This window comes from Phoxinus phoxinus (assembly GCF_949152265.1).
Source record: "Phoxinus phoxinus genome assembly, chromosome: 20".
Lineage (NCBI taxonomy): Eukaryota > Metazoa > Chordata > Actinopteri > Cypriniformes > Leuciscidae > Phoxinus > Phoxinus phoxinus.
Window position 1 is genome coordinate 27,967,838 of NC_136895.1, and position 16,007 is coordinate 27,983,844.

At 42.7% G+C, this 16,007-nt stretch overlaps 1 protein-coding gene across 1 annotated transcript; it reads left to right on the plus strand.

Moving 5' to 3' along the window:
• Positions 1-1,156: 1,156 nt before the first annotated feature.
• LOC306988000 (GTPase IMAP family member 9-like) lies at positions 1,157-9,002 on the plus strand. The gene is made up of 2 exons (XM_079592694.1): positions 1,157-1,250; positions 7,717-9,002. Exons 1-2 carry the CDS (start codon positions 1,208-1,210, stop codon positions 8,535-8,537), a joined length of 864 nt encoding a protein of 287 aa, XP_079448820.1. The 5' UTR covers positions 1,157-1,207; the 3' UTR covers positions 8,538-9,002.
• The last annotated feature ends 7,005 nt before the right edge of the window (positions 9,003-16,007 follow it).

Here is a 16,007-nt window from a genome sequence, read left to right on the forward strand (position 1 = left end):
AATAGGCCTATATTCGGTTTCTGAAATATTTGGTTCCAATGGGTGGAGCTACCATGAATATTCACGAGACATGATTCGCCTCAGATCGCGTTTTTCCTAAACTACTGCTATAACTGTTCGTTTCACACGAATGACTGAGATCAATCTTTTTGAATGCGTATTATTGCATTAAATAAATATTTACAAATATATTATTGTGTTTTTATTCTGTCTCCCAAAGTTGTCTGTAGGCTATTATTAAAATAGCTTTTAAATTAGGCTGATATACAAGACAACTTGGAGTTGCATGCTTTGAATATGCTGCTTTACACTCAACTGAAAATCTTTTTGAACTGTCAAAGATTTTCATAAATGTTAAGTTTTAGTTGCTTTAACAGTTGTTTTCTCTAGCAATACTTTAGAACGTTGGTCAATTCAAGTGATAATTATTTCAATTATATTGACAAAGCAAGGTCCAACTAAAATAATGTTAACCGCAATCAAGACAAGGATGAGCCCACTTTTATGTTTCAGGGTCTAATTTAAAATAGTATTGTTTGTCTGCAGGTTATTTAGTCGTGTGTGTGTGTGTGTGAGTGTGTGTGTGTGTGTGTGTGTGTGTGTGTGTGTGTGTTTCAAGACTTTGTCTGCACAGTTTATCAACTTTTTTCAAGAGTAGGCTATGGATGGAATAATTTAGCGCTTTTCCTCTTCGTTTTGTACTTTGTAGACAATCCCTATATTTTACATTACAAAATGTTCTGTAGAACGGATTAAAACACATAATTGTGAGTTATTTTCTACATTTTAAAACAATTCGAACACAACCTGATTTTTTTTCTAAATGCTGAATTGCTGAATTGATCTATTAAAGTGTTTCGAAGCTGAATCTATGACAATGTCCAACAGCAAACCAACTTTATGTCGCAGAGGACTTAGTTTGAAGGCTGCATACGTCATCGAGTCGGTCTCATTCAAGAAAAGTAACTGTAATACAATTGAGTTATTCCTCGTGAGGTGTAAAATGCTCTCATTTCTTTATTAGCCTACTTTGCAATCTAACTGTTTTATTTTATTTTATTTTTTATGAGACCGACGACGTTAGGCTATGTACCTAGGCTGTGCCTTCAAACGCGAGACGCAGCCCTTGAGGACACGGCTTCGGTCACATGACTCCGTTTAAAGTGAAAGTAAAATTATGTTTCCGACATTTTCTTGAAGCTCACTGATGACGGAAGGCATTTTACCTCCTCGGTCTTGTGTGATTCTCAGTAAGTGTAACGTTTAATAAATCTGTATTTGTTTAACACAGGCCTACATATTGCACTGGAAATGTGTATATTACATTTACAATAGCATGAGTTATGTATGTAAGCAATCATCTGTAGAGGTCTCGGTCAGACATAAACAAACCTACCAGGTTTGGTGAGGGTTAAGTGAACGTTTTTGTCTCTCCAATCGTTCAAAAAATAAAATAAAAAAAAACGTAATGTTAGTGTACAGGAACATACGACTAACCTGCCTTACATAAGATATTGGATGTTGAAACAGCAGTTATCAGTTCTGTTCAACAGTGAATCTCACAGCACTGAAAAATAGATAAAATATTAAACCAAAATGTATTCAGACACCTTCAACATTTCTCACATTATCACAGTTTATTCGCTATAGTTTAGAAAATGGTAATAAAATATGCCGAGAACTCAGAGTTATCAAATCATTTGATATTTGACAGGTTTTGTCCATCCTTCTGTTAGACTGTCTCACACATGAATTATGTTGAATATCTGTCAGCTGTTAAATTTAACTACACAATTATAATACCAGTTTAGCTCAACAGTCACCAAGCAATGCTTCATTGTGTTCAGTCTGTGTGTAAAAAGAGCATTAGCAATTAAAGAAGAAACACTGAAGATCATTTTTGGTTCCAAATTTGTGTTGATTTTACAGGTAGTCCTGTAGTATAAATAATTTTTAAGGGTATAATATGTCACAGATTACTTTATTTTGCTATGCTCAGTTACATACATGATCTATAGTGTCCTGCACCCACTAGTAAAAAAAAAATATATAAAATTATATCTGGTGTCTAAATGGTTTGACTGTACTTATGTGTACTTATTCAACTTATTTACATTATGTTTTTTTTTTTCTTAAAAGTTGTGTAAATTCTAGGACTTTTTATTTAGAAAACAAAAAGGTTCTATCTACAAAGTTGAACTCTAAAGCCGGGGACACACTTAATGACTGTAAGCCCGATTCTGAATGTAATTTGATACTTTGACTGATCTTGCAGAAGTCGAGTCAGAAACAAATGATTTCAGTCGGTGTTCACAGTTGGTGTTTAAAATCTGCTGCAGTCGTCGATCCATCCATCCATCCGTCCGTCCGTCTGTCCATCCATCCATCCATCCATCCATCCATCCATCCATCCATCCATCCATCCATCCATCCATCCATCCATCCATCCATCCATCCATCCATCCGTCCGTCCGTCCGTCCGTCCGTCCGTCTGTCCATCCATCCATCCATCCATCCATCCATCCATCCATCCATCCATCCATCCATCCATCCATCCATCCATCCATCCATCCATCCATCCATCCTATAACGATATCTATCTACATGCCTGTAGCCAGGGGGTGGTTCAAGACTTGATCAAGATGTTGCATATAATTTTAGGGTCAGTTTGGAAGGCAATATCTTTCAGTGTAATTAGGTGAAAAGAGAAAATTAATGTTCACACTGAAATTGGTTTAATATATGATTAGTTTAAAAAGCATTTTTTTCTTAACTGAGACATAGAAACTCTGTCATCTTATTTGCAAACTATTTGAACTATGTGTTGCAATTGTGCATGTGCCCAACTATAAAATCGATGTGGGTGGACTTTAACTTTAAAAATTACAATTCTGGACTTGTTTCTAATTTTATTTACGCTGAAATGGAAGCAGTGAAGTGATTATTACATTTACTAAAAACGATACTGATTTGTTGATTAACAACATTGAACTGTAATTCATTACAAACATAATGTTTGCTGTAAACCCACATAAAGTATTGTAATATTAGCTTTTCTTAATAGGCTGCTGCCACCACCTTTAATTCTTTTAGCCAGTATGGTCTGGCAACAGAGGACAACACACCACCACAACCTCAATCTAAATACAGTTTTATTAACAGAGGGGACTACAAGGACAGGCTAAACACAACCTGGAAAGCCATAGAACTACACAGAGCACTATGTGAATTCACTCACTTCATTGGTGACAAACAAACCCCAGAATAAATTACAGTGGCACTTCAAACTCATTTAAAACCTCAAATTCATGCATGTGTAAAACGGTACCTATGACTGTGCAATTGACGTTATGCACTCATAGCAAAATCTGTGAGGCCACCGACAGTGAGTATAGGGCGAAAAGGGCAGTCACCGACGACCTCAATATTTTTCCGTGGTGTATATAATAAATATTGTGAAATACTATATGAATATAGTATTATTAACACTACTTTAGTGCAGCAAAGATATTGCATCGTATTGCACACAGCACCAAGATCGTCTCACCTCAGCTGCCTCATTGGTCTGTCACCGCTCGCTCGTCAATGTCAGAATATTTCAGATGACCAATCAAATCAAAGTAGGCGGGCTTTATGTTCACAAAAGCAGCTGTGCGCGAATTCCGTTTAATATATCTTGAGATACCCTGATAACCATTTAGCTTGCAGGACCCAACAAGAAACATTTGGCAGTAGCTTCCATGCTACCAAAACTTCTACTAGTGGAACCAGCCTTTAAAGACTGGCTTCTGGTGGTTGTTGAGTAATCAGTTCGATCTGATATAGTATATATATCGACTCAAATAGTCCTGTCAGTCGGATTTACAGCATGTGAATTCATCAGTTTCTCCCGAAATACATGTTAGTAAGTGGCTGGCGAATTGGGAAAAGAATAGAGTAAACTTTAATTACTTCCACTATGTATCTCATATGAGTAAAACACGTCAGCAAATTATATTTGAATAGATTGTTATTGGTGCTTCCATAGACATCAGCGTGTATTTTACAAACTCCAAATGTATTATTTTACTAGTGGTTATGTGTCTTAAATGTCTGTGTAACGAAGTTCGTTGTTATGGGAAGATGGAGGCGGGAACCGGCGAACAATCAAAAGACTTAAAGGAGAACTCCGGTCAATTTTAACATTGAGCAAATTTTTTTGTAAATTTGGAGTGCTGTCAATACAGAGAACAACGACAAAAATCTGTCTTGCCTACACTGTGTTATCCTCTTTTTAAAATGTGCACCTTGTTGACTTCAATGGGGCAAGTTTTAAACTTAACCAGTTCTTAGTCTTAACATCCTTGATGTGTCATTACAAGTGCCCAGCCATGTTGAGTGATTCCTTCAGAGTGAACACGAGTGAATCTGACTGCAGTAGATGTGAAAGATATGACTAAAAATGATGTTATATCAGCCAGCGCACATACCTGTATTTACATACCTGTAGGTTTAGTTACCTATGATCACGCGCGTGAACTCGACAATCGACTACTTTGGACTTCGACCGAAAACAGGATGTAAATACAGGTATGTGCTCTGGCTGATATAACATCATTTTTGACTAAGAACTGGTTAAGTTTAAAACGTGCCCCATTGAAGTCAACAGTGTGCAAATTTTAAAAAGAGGATAACACGGTGTAGGCAACACCGATTTTTGTCATTGTTCTCTGTATACACAGGTTTCTTGTATACAAACAATACCGGATGCGCGCGCATCCAAGAGGCAAGACCGCTATATGTTATGCCGAGTTCTGTAAAAGAACATTGTAATTAACGTAGATTTCGCATTGTTTGTAAATTCTTGTTGACTCAATAATAAACTGCAATTTCAGAGTTGAATCTGTTTGCTTGTGTTTCATTTGCATATTAATATAACATTATGTAAAAAGTTAGTTAGTTGACTAGTATGAAATTGTTCAACTAAGTTTGCGAATCATAAAAACATGACATACCCTATGCATTTAGGTTAGTTTACAGCACAACAGCTCCGCGTCATCTCTGCTTCTGCTAGATATAGCCGTAAAGACTGTTGCTTTCTGCCTCTTAGATGCGCGCGCATCTACGTGATGACGTTGCACAGAAACCCGTGTATTGACAGCACTCCAAATTTACAAAAAAATGAGCTCAATGTTAAAATTGACCGGAGTTCTCCTTTAACTGACATGAAATAAAACAAATACAAAAACGAAAGTAAAGACGGCAGTCCCTCACGGTAAACTGCCGCCACACATAATAAAACAAAACATAAAATAAAATCGTCCAGGCCTGTTCCTCTCTCGATCTTCACTGTCGTCGCTCGCTTCCGCATCATTATCAAACACGCCACCGGCCTCGCGCCGTCCTCTCACGGCCCTCGTCCTCGTCCTGCTCGCCACATCTGAAACCTAAAATAAGGATTATGTGGTTGAAAACACTGCATAGTTGTGATATATGACAAGCTCTGCGCGTCCCGTCTCTGACTCGGCACCAGCCACACGCGAAACCACCGTTTGAATCTGGCAGTGATGTGACGTCACTGAACAATCGAAATCCCATGTGGGACCGTACCACTCAAAAGATTCCACTCTCTGTGCCATTAATATTAATCCAAAAAAAATAATAAAAAATAATCCCTCACTGCTCCTGACCCTGCAAACTTTTGGGATTTTAATTTGGATTCATTTTATTTTTAAATTTATGCAGTGAGAACTATGCAGTGTTATTTTACATTTCATTGGTAAGAGGCTAATTCAACTAGCTAACTTGCTGCATCTACCAGCAGAAGTCAGGTGTCAGTAGATGTTAGATTTTAGGGTGCAGCCGGCTCTGCTTCCCTACTTTGATGGTTTCATTAAGTACCTTGTGATCACTTTTAATCCTTTAAATTGTTGTTAGGAGTATTAGAACGTAAAAGTATGAATTTTGATGTAATTCACGTGATAAACTTGAAACTTTACTTCATCAGTATGTTGATGAAACACACCAGATTCAACACTTCAGCCCATTAGTGAGTGACTTAACATAAAATGTCTATGTTAGATCAAAAAGACATCCAAAAAACAAGGGTTGCATGGTAAATTGTTCTATGAATATTATTATAATTTTCTCTTTCATAATGTTGTTGCTTAAAGGAATAGTTCACCTAAAAATGTAAACTCTGTGTATTTACTCTCCCTCAATTTGTTCAACCCCGTAAGACTTTCGTTCATCTTCCGAAGTTATTAGTGATTAAATCTGAGAGCGGTCTCACTCCTCCATAGGCTTCTGTTGTAATTGAAACTTGCCGGCCCAGAAAGTTAGTAAAGACAATGTTTAAAATTGTCCAAGTGACTACAGCGGCTCAACCTTCAGTTTATCAAGCGACGAGAATACTTTTTGTGCGCAATAAATAAATAAATAATTACTTTATTCAACTATTAATTTTCTTCAGTGTGGGCCTCTGAGTGAGTTCACGTAGTGTAACAGCGCAGCGCTTCTATTTGAACTATTTTAACAATGTCTTTACTAACTTTCTTGGCCGGCAAGTTTCAATTACAATAGAAGTCTATGGAGGAGTGAGACAGCGCTCAGATTTAATCACAAATAACTTCATTTGTGTTTCGAAGATGAAGGAAAGTCTTAAGGGGTTGAACAACACGAGGGAGAGTCATTACTGACAGAGTTTAAATTTTTGGGTGAACTTACCCTTTAATTCTAGGCTACAGAATGAAATTGTAAATATAGCCTATGGGCCCTATCATGCACCCAGCGCAATTGACTTTGTACACCGACGCATGTATCATTCCTATTTTGCATCCGCGCACAGCGGACTTTTCCCTCCACAGACGCACGTCGGTAAATTAGGGAATTAACTTGCGCTCGCGGGGGCGGTTCAGCGCAAAGAGGAGGCGTGTTCCGGCGCAAAACTTCCCTGGTGCTATTTTCCAGTTTTAGAAAGCAATTGCGCCACTGACCAGTAAAAAAACAGTCTAAAGACAGTGGCGCGTTGCGCGTTAGTGATACGGTATTTTAAGGGCGCGTGCTTGGCCATAATGTATTGTGTTAACGCGCATCCACTTTGATTCTCTAATATAAACAGACGCAGCAGTTTTTTATTTTTGCAAATCATACATTATTACAAGGAAAAATATTAACACGCGATGGAAATCATTGTTTTGTCCGTGAAGATGTGAAAAAGATCTATCTAGATTTAAAAAAAAAAAAATCTAGATTAGGCTACACATTTACTACCCAAATTATACGCCTGTTTAACCGAAGCTAATTTGTGTGGGTTTCTCCCATCATCCCCAATGTCACTTCTCTGTGTTTTACGGCCCTGACGTGAACGTCGGCCTCCTCGGCTGTGAACCGCTCCTGGCGTGCGCCTGGCAAATCCGCCGTTATAATAGCAATCCGCCATGGAACAAGCGCGCCGGCTCTTAAAGGGAATGTGAGAGGACGCTCTGATTGGTTTATTTCACGTTACGCCCAAACCACACCTATGAATAATGAAGCTACTTCAGACCAACCCCTTTTAGATTTGCGCCGGGCGCAAGAGGAATTTATCCCACCGGGAAAATAGCAACAGCGCCGGGATCCGCCCACAAAGTTACTTGCGCTTTGCGCTTTGACACTTGAGTTTCAGATCGTTAAAATAGGGCCCAAAGTGTCAAAGTACAAAAGTGATTCTGTGATCTGTTTACTTTTCCCATGCAGTGTCAAAAAGACTGAAAAGTATTCCTGCTGACAGTCTCTCATCCAGAAGGATTGTTCTTCTGGGGAAAACTGGTGTTGGGAAGAGTGCTGCTGGAAACACAATACTGGGACAGAAAGAGTTCAGATCTGAACTTAATACAATTTCAGTAACTAGTGAATGTTCGGATGTTCAGGCCAATGTGTCAGGCAGATCTGTGTCTGTCGTTGATACTCCTGGATTGTTCGACACACAGATGAAACAAGAAGAGATAATGATAGAGATAGTGAGAAGTGTTTATATATCCAGTCCTGGACCACATGCTTTTGTCACTGTGTTTCCTGTGAATATGAGATTCACTGAACATGAGCAGAAGATTCCTCAGCTCATCGAGTTCATGTTTGGTGAAGAAGTAGTAAAATACTCCATCATTCTCTTCACTCATGGAGATCAGCTAGAAGGAGAGACCATAGAGGAACTCGTTGAGGAGAATGAAGCTTTAAGAGATCTAGTTCAGGAGTGTGGAGGCAGATATCACGTGTTCAACAATAGAGATCAGAATAACAGAGAGCAGGTGAACGATCTACTGCAGAAGATTGACACAATGATAGAGGAGAATGGAGGAGGACACTATAGTACTCAGATGTTTGAAGATGCTAAGAGATTCAAACGAGAGGAAGAAGAAAAGAGACTGAGAGATGAAGAGGAGAGAAAACAACAAGAGGAGAAACAAAGACAAGAGGAGATTGAGAGAGTGGTAAAGGAGACAGAGGAGAGAGTCAGAGCAGAGATAGAAGAGAGACAAAGACAAGAGACTGAAAGTAAACGATGCACAATACTTTAAATTTCACAAATTTCACATTTCTTTGGAAATAAATAAATAGATCAGAATATAATATAATATAATAGACATTAAATGTCATCCATTAACTTTCTTTTCTTTTTTCTCTTCACTTCAATATCTAATTTTCTCTTCTATATCAATTGTATATATAAATAAGTAAAACATTACATATACTGTGTTAGAGGGTCACATCACTTGCATATTGCTGTCCTATTGTTAGTTTAACTGCTTCTATTGCTCTCCTTATTTCTAAGTCGCTTTGGATAAAAATGCTTTATGATTAAATGTAAATGTAAATGTTTTGTAGTTGTTTACCACAATCATGTCTGTTTCTCGCCTTTTGCTTCTTAGTTTCATTGCTAGGAGCAAGCAAACATGTAGGAATGTCTGTACGCATGTGAACTCTCTTCCTTCACATCTGACATCAATTAAAACAATAAAAATCTCTTGATAATTTCCTGTTTTTTCTAGTGTGTGTGTGTGTGTGTGTGTGTGTGTGTGTGCGCACACGTTATTTACTTCCTCCATTCATGAGTTTTATTTGTTTGCAAACAGGAAACATTGCCACATCAACAATACAAAATGTTATCTTTATTGTTTTGAGTTAATATAAGTATGCAATGGAACAGATTGTTGTCATATATTTATTATATTGATTCATTGATTCATCTATTCATTCATACATTTTTGCTTCTAAGATTAATGCGTTGGTCGGTTGTGAAACATATTGCGACACAGCGCTTTCCTTTACTTTCACCAGCAGACGCAGTTTTCAAATATCAAAATTTGATAGCCTAATTAATAAATTATAGCACATGATATGCAATTTACTCATTTGTTCCCTCGATTTATAAATTGTGCACGATTTACTATTTGGTTCCCTCTATTTGCTAAATCATGCGCATGATTTCCAAATTTGTTCCCTGAATTTATAATCATGCGCACGGTTCAACCAACAATGTATTTCCGTCGCGACGGACGTGTCGGATTCTGCAGTTCCCTTTCGTTGTCACTTCGAGTTATGTCGAATGACGACGAAATGGGGTTCGCTTAGAAGCCTATCCTCTTCGAACAGTAATAAAACGAGCCAAGGGGTCTGCTGAATTTGCATAGCGTAACTCCGCCCCACCTCGTGGGTATAAAGGAAGTGAGCCGGCAACATGCAGATATGTTTTCGCTTTCAGAGCCAAGTTTATTCTTCACTCCACAAGCCATCCTGAGTTTCATCTCTGCATTCCTCTTCGAGACGAGCTTCCCTCCAGGTGTTGGTGTGACGGCGAGTTCCAGCGAGTGCACATTCCCTGCGATCTGAGCAGTGATCTGCCAGTGTGTGTGTGTTCTCTCCCTGGTCGCTTCAGCATCTGCGGGGATTTTCCTTCTCTCTAAAAGAGCAAGCGCGTGGCACGTCTTTTTAAAGATGCATCGCCCATGCCCTTCTGGTTGTGGCCACTGGTTATCTGATTTAGATGGGCACAATCGCTGCTTTGCGTGTTTGGGCTTAGAGCACGCTAAAGCAGCGCTTGTGGATGACTCATGTTTTCATTGCGGAAACATGACCATCGTGACACTACGGTCGAGACTCAGTGATCTCGAAAGAGTGAGAGTCCCCTCATCCACACCCCGATCTACCCCCTCTAGTGCAAATAGAGCTGGTACTTCGGCTGGTGGCCAGGGTGACCTAAGGGTGACGGTGTGGCAACAACAACCGACGATTCGTCCTCGGGCCACATCCCCCTCTCAAGTGTCGCAACCCGTGAGCCGACCGGATGATACCCTTGACCAGTCCCGGCCAACGGTGGCGGGCGGGCCATGCATGTCATTTGGCGCTCCTGAGGAAGATGCTATGTCGGTCACAGCATCACAAGGTGGGCATTAGTCCTTGGGAGATGAAGGTTCGGCTGTGCTGCTGCCTCCGGGCGCGTCAGCATTGCCCGATCCTGATCCCGAGCTGACGGCCATGCTTTCCCGGGCGGCCGCGAGCATCGGGTTAGAGTGCAATCCGCCACCCTGCCCCGAGCGCTCGCATCTAGATGATTCACGATTCACGTCGGCGTCCGACCCCAATGCCTTTCTTCCCGGATGTGCACGAGGAGGTCTCGAGGTCCTGGAAGACACCCTTGTCTTCCCGTGATCGCTCGGCGACCTCCTCCGCCTTTCCTCCCCTCGATCAGGCGGCTGTTTATGGGTACACTGGGGTGCCTATGGTTGAACGCTCTGTTGCGATGCAACTGTGTCCTCAGAGTGCTTCTTCCCATGGCGATCCTAAGCACCCCTCCAAGGCCTGTAGGTTTTCGTCTACTCTGGTGGCGAAGACCTATAGAGCTGCGGGGCAGGCAGCCGCCTCTTTGCATGCCATGGCCACTCTGCAGGTCTACCAGGCCCAGATGCTCAGGGACATGCACGAGGGGAGGACTGACCCAGGGCTCTTCAATGAGCTGCGTGCCGCCAATGACCTCGCTCTCCGGGCGACGAAAGTGACCGCCGAGGGCGCCCTCCCGCGGCTCCCGCCCCTCCCGCACGGCCCCAGCAGCAGCCTTCACCCGGGCCGCATCGTGGAGGAAGCCGCAGGAAGGCGCCACAGCCCTCTCCAGCCCTGCGCCCCGCTAAACGCCAGGCCAAGCGGCGCTCCTGAGACGGGCTGCTCAGAGATGGCGACCAGTTCTTTGCAGGAGATGGTAGCAGGACTACTCCTTCCCCCGGTGGAGGGCCGGGGTAGAATCTTTTGTTCTCCACTCCCTGCTGCTCACCCACGGGTGGGCAGCACCCTAATGTGGTTAAAGAAAGAACTGATATCCCCATCTCTGAGCCCCCAGAAGGGGATGACAGTGCGTGCCGCCCACAGGCCTCGCCGCTCTCATCCCCTTCTGTTGCCAGACCCCTGCCAGAGCACGCCCCGTGGAATGCTGGTCCTTCCCTGGCCCCCTCTGGCAGGACGCGGCTAATGACCGTGCCCCCACACCGGGCCGCTATGCCACCCATGTCCGGGCCGGTCATTCCGCTTCGCTGCACCCCCGGGGGGACGTCTGTCGTTCGCATGACCCCGCTGGCACAGTCCTTGGGAGCCTGGTTAGAGCTTCCCAACCTGTCCCGCTGGCTCGCGTGAACCATCAGGCTCGGAATTTGCATCTTGAATTATCTCGACGACTGGCTAATCCTAGTTCACTCTCGGGACCAGGTTTGCAAACACAGGGACCTAGTTCTCCGGCACCTAGCCCGTCTGGGCCTTCGGGTCAACTGGGAGAAGAGCAAACTTTGCCCCGTGCAGAGGATCTCTTTTCTCGGTATGGAAATCTGAGACAAATCGAGGGCAAGAGTGCGGTTCCACTGAAACTTTTTCAGAGGCTCCTGGGGCATATGGCATCTGCAGCCGCGGCAACGCCACTCGGATTGCTTCATATGAGACCGCTTCAGCACTGGCTTCGCGATCGAGTCCCGAGGTGGGCATGGCACCAGGGCACGTTCCGAGTACCAGTTACTCCGACCTGCCGTCAGACCTTCACCCCGTGGATGAACCTCAGCTTTGATGAACCTCGGGCCGGAGTGATCAAGTGCTGGTTCTGATCAAGAACCAGCACGTACTAGTCCGATCAGACAATACCGCGACAGTAGCGTACATCAACCGACAAGGTGCTCTACGCTCCCGCCGTATGTCGCAACTCACCCACCACCTCCTCTTATGGAGTCAGAAGCATCCGAGGTCGCTTCGAGCCATTTATATTCCGGGAGACCTGAACTGTGCAGCCGACGAGCTCTCACGGCTTCAGCCTCTTCCTGGAGAATGGAGACTCCATCCCCAGTCGGTTCAGCTGATTTGGAATCAGTTCGGGGACGCACAGGTAGACCTGTTTGCCTCCCACGACTCGTCCCACTGTGCCCAGTTTTACTCCCTGACCAAGGGCAACGCTTGGCACGGACGCACTGGCGCACATCTGGCCGCGGGGCCTCCACAAGTATGCGTTTCCCCCAGTGAGCCTTCTTGCACAGACCTTGTGCAAGATCAGGGAGGACGAGGAGCAGGTCATATTGGTTGCGCCGCACTGGCCCACCTGAACCTGGTTCTCCGAACTTGTACTCCTCGCGACAGCACCTGGCCAATTCCTCTGAGGAAGGACCTCCTTTCTCAGGGACGGGGCACCCTTTGGCACCCTCGTCCCGATCTCTGGAACCTCCACGTGTGGCTCCTGGATGGGACGAGGCAGGTTTGAGTACCCTACCACCAGCGGTGGTGGCTACCATCACTTCCGCTAGAGCGTCGTCCACTAGACATGCCTACGCGTTGAAGTGGAACCTCTTCGTCTCTTGGTGCTCTTCTCACTCAGAAGACCCCAGATCATGCCCGATCAGTGTCGTGCTCTCCTTCCTGCAGGATGGGTTGGAGCGAAGGCTGTCTCCCTCCACCCTGAAAGTGTATGTTGCCGCTATCTCTGCACATCACAACGCAGTCGAAGGTAAGTCCGTGGAAAAGCACGACCTGGTCATCAGGTTCCTGAGAGGAGCGAGGAGACTACAGTCTGCCACCCCTGGGGTTGAAATATTCCACCCTGCGGGCTGGACACCCCAGTGTTCTCCGTATGCACCCCCCTCCGGGTCATATGTGTGTTCTTAAGTCCCCCCTTCAGGCGGGCACTGATTGCATATTTCCACTGAGATATGCTTTCCAGTGTACCTTGGTATTCCTGTGTGCTTAAATCGGGCCAAAGTGTTTCTATCTGTTGTAAAAGCCCCCTATGGACAGGTGTTGAAAATTAGCACATGTGCTATAACACCTTAAACAATGCATCTGGTTCGTCCAATGTTATTGCTATGTCCATATATATATATATATATATATATATATATATATATATATATATATATATATATGTATATGTATAAATATTGGGAATTAATTATTATGGATGATCAAATAGATTAAGTATTTGTATGTGTATAAATGTTATATGTTCCTGAAATTGGTCTGGCCCAAAAAGGGGCGGGGTTTGGCCTATTTAAAGGTCAAACCTGAAGTCAGGACTTGTTAACCAAGTCGGAGCAAGAGTGCAACTGCGGTGCCTCAAGCAAACGTTAGTATACTGTGGATACCTGTTTTGCCTTGTTGGAGTATTTCCTAGTTTATTTTCCCTTTTGTTGTTTATTTGGTACTTTGGGTTTTTGTGTGTGTGTAATTTTTAGGGGCACTTGTATATATTTCAATGTGGATTGTCCTTCTTATTGGCACTGTAAATAAATTCCACCTTGCACGAAGTGCTTCTCCGAGTGCGCCATCATTTTTTTTACATCCTCACGGACTCAGTTACTCCCCTCTTCATCACACTAGTAATTTCCTACTACTAAATTAGAGATTCTAATTATTGGACAAAAAACTGAACGTAATAACCTACTTTCTTTTGAAAGTCACATGTCTAGTATCTGTAAAACCGAATTTTTTCCATCTTAAAAATATATCTAAATTACGCAATATGCTCTCATTGACAAATCCAGAACAATTAGTTCATGCGTTCATGACCTCAAGGCTAGATTATTGTAATGCTCTACTGGGTGGTTGCCCTGCACGCTTAATAAACAAACTACAGCTAGTTCAAAACGTTCTTACCAGCTCGAGTTCTTACCAGAACCAGGAAGTATGACCATATTAGCCCGGTTCTGTCAACACTGCATTGGCTGCCTATTAAACATTGTATAAATTTTAAAATATTGCTGATTACTTACAAAGCACTAAATGGTTTAGCTCCGCAGTACTTGAGAGAGCTCTTAACGCATTATAGTCATTCACGTCTATTCAACAAAATTCTGGCCAGTTAATAATACCTAGAATATCAAAATCGACTGCTGGCGGTAGATCCTTTTCCTATTTAGCACCAAAACTCTGGAACAGTCTTCCTACCATTGTCCGGGAAGCAGACACACTCTGTCATTTCAAAGCTAGATTAAAGACACATCTCTTTGCTCTAGCATTCACATAATGCATTATAGACTTCTATAACTCAATGTTAGGCTGCATAGATTAGGTCAGCCGGAACTGGGAACACTTCCCCTAAATCCTGATGTACTCGTTACATCATAAGAAGAATGGCATCTACGCAAATTTTAGTGTCTTTGTTTATCCCGAGGTTTTCCCGCAGCCTGCCGGATCCAGGCCATATCCAGATCTGATGAAGGACCTTCGCCTGGACCCGATGGCAACGCAGTGCTGAAGTGCCAACTAGCCTCTCCCTATGGAGGATCCCTTTACCACTCTAGAGAAAAAGCGTTGTCAGGATAATTTCGGTTTTGTGTATCTCCCCCGAAGTGATAAAATTCTGTATTAAAATTTTAAGGCCAGACAAGAAGCTTTAGGCTTGGTTTGTAGGGAATTACAAACCTGTGCACATATATTCAAATGCGCATACTATATAATTAATTCTTGATGCGCACGTGAGCGCCATCAGCGTTTCTCACAGGTTCGCATTTAAAGTATGTGTAGAGAGAACGGTGTTGTCTCAGCGGTCTCTAATTTAATAACTAATGATCGTTGCGACGGAAGTGAATCAATCAAAACTAGCTGGAAAATATCTTTATTCAAGAACCGCTATGAAGCCAAAACAATCTCTGTTACCTTAAATTATCTGTTTATCACTGTAAAGCCGCTTTGAAACAATCTACATTGTTTAAAGCGCTATATAAATGAAGATGACTTGACTTGACCTAAAATGACAAATGGGACACACCACGGTCTCGTGGACTTAAAGGGATAGTTCACTTTAAAATTAAAATTCTGTCATCATTTACTCACCCTCAAGTTGTTTCAAACCTGTATTAATTTATTTCTTCTGCTGAACACAAAGAAAGATATTTTGAAGAATGTCAGTAACCAAACAGTAGTCTGTACCCATTGACTTCCATAGTATTTTTTTTTCCTACTATGGAAGTCAATGGATACAGACTACTGTTTGGTTACTGACATTCTTCAAAATATCTTTCTTTGTGTTCAGCAGAATAAATAAATTAATACAGGTTTGAAACAACTTGAGGGTGAGTAAATGATGACAGAATTTTAATTTTAAAGTGAACTATCCCTTTAACGGACGCGCGCACGCGGCAGCCGTTGTATCGGTGCGTGTCCACTTTTGAATGTGTCCATTGTGATTGTACTGGATGGGTTTATAAATGTTTGTAAAATTGACATGATATCTTTGCTTGGGGCATTTGGAAACAAAGCTTGTCTATTTCCGATTTCGCGTGCATCTCTGATGTAGACTGTGTGTGTTGAAAAATATTAACAAACAGACACACCCCAAAGCGGAGACCTTAAAGCGTTGCCAGCGGCACTGAGCGGAGTTTTGCCGCTGTAGTGGACACGCACCGTTAGTCCACAAGACGGAAAGTGCATGAAGTGTGCCGTTTTAGACAGGCCTACTCTCACATACATTTCAGTCAAGGCGCATCTCAAGCGAGTCTGTTTCGCTCGCGTGGCGCTGACGGAATGCAGCA

Bases quoted from the DNA above. Each gene is read 5' to 3' on its own strand.
- LOC306988000 (XM_079592694.1), top strand. From the start codon at position 1,208: ATGACGGAAGGCATTTTACCTCCTCGGTCTTGTGTGATTCTCA. The intron at 1,251-7,716 runs GTAAGTGTAACG...TTTCCCATGCAG, and splicing joins TCGGTCTTGTGTGATTCTCA to TGTCAAAAAGACTGAAAAGT.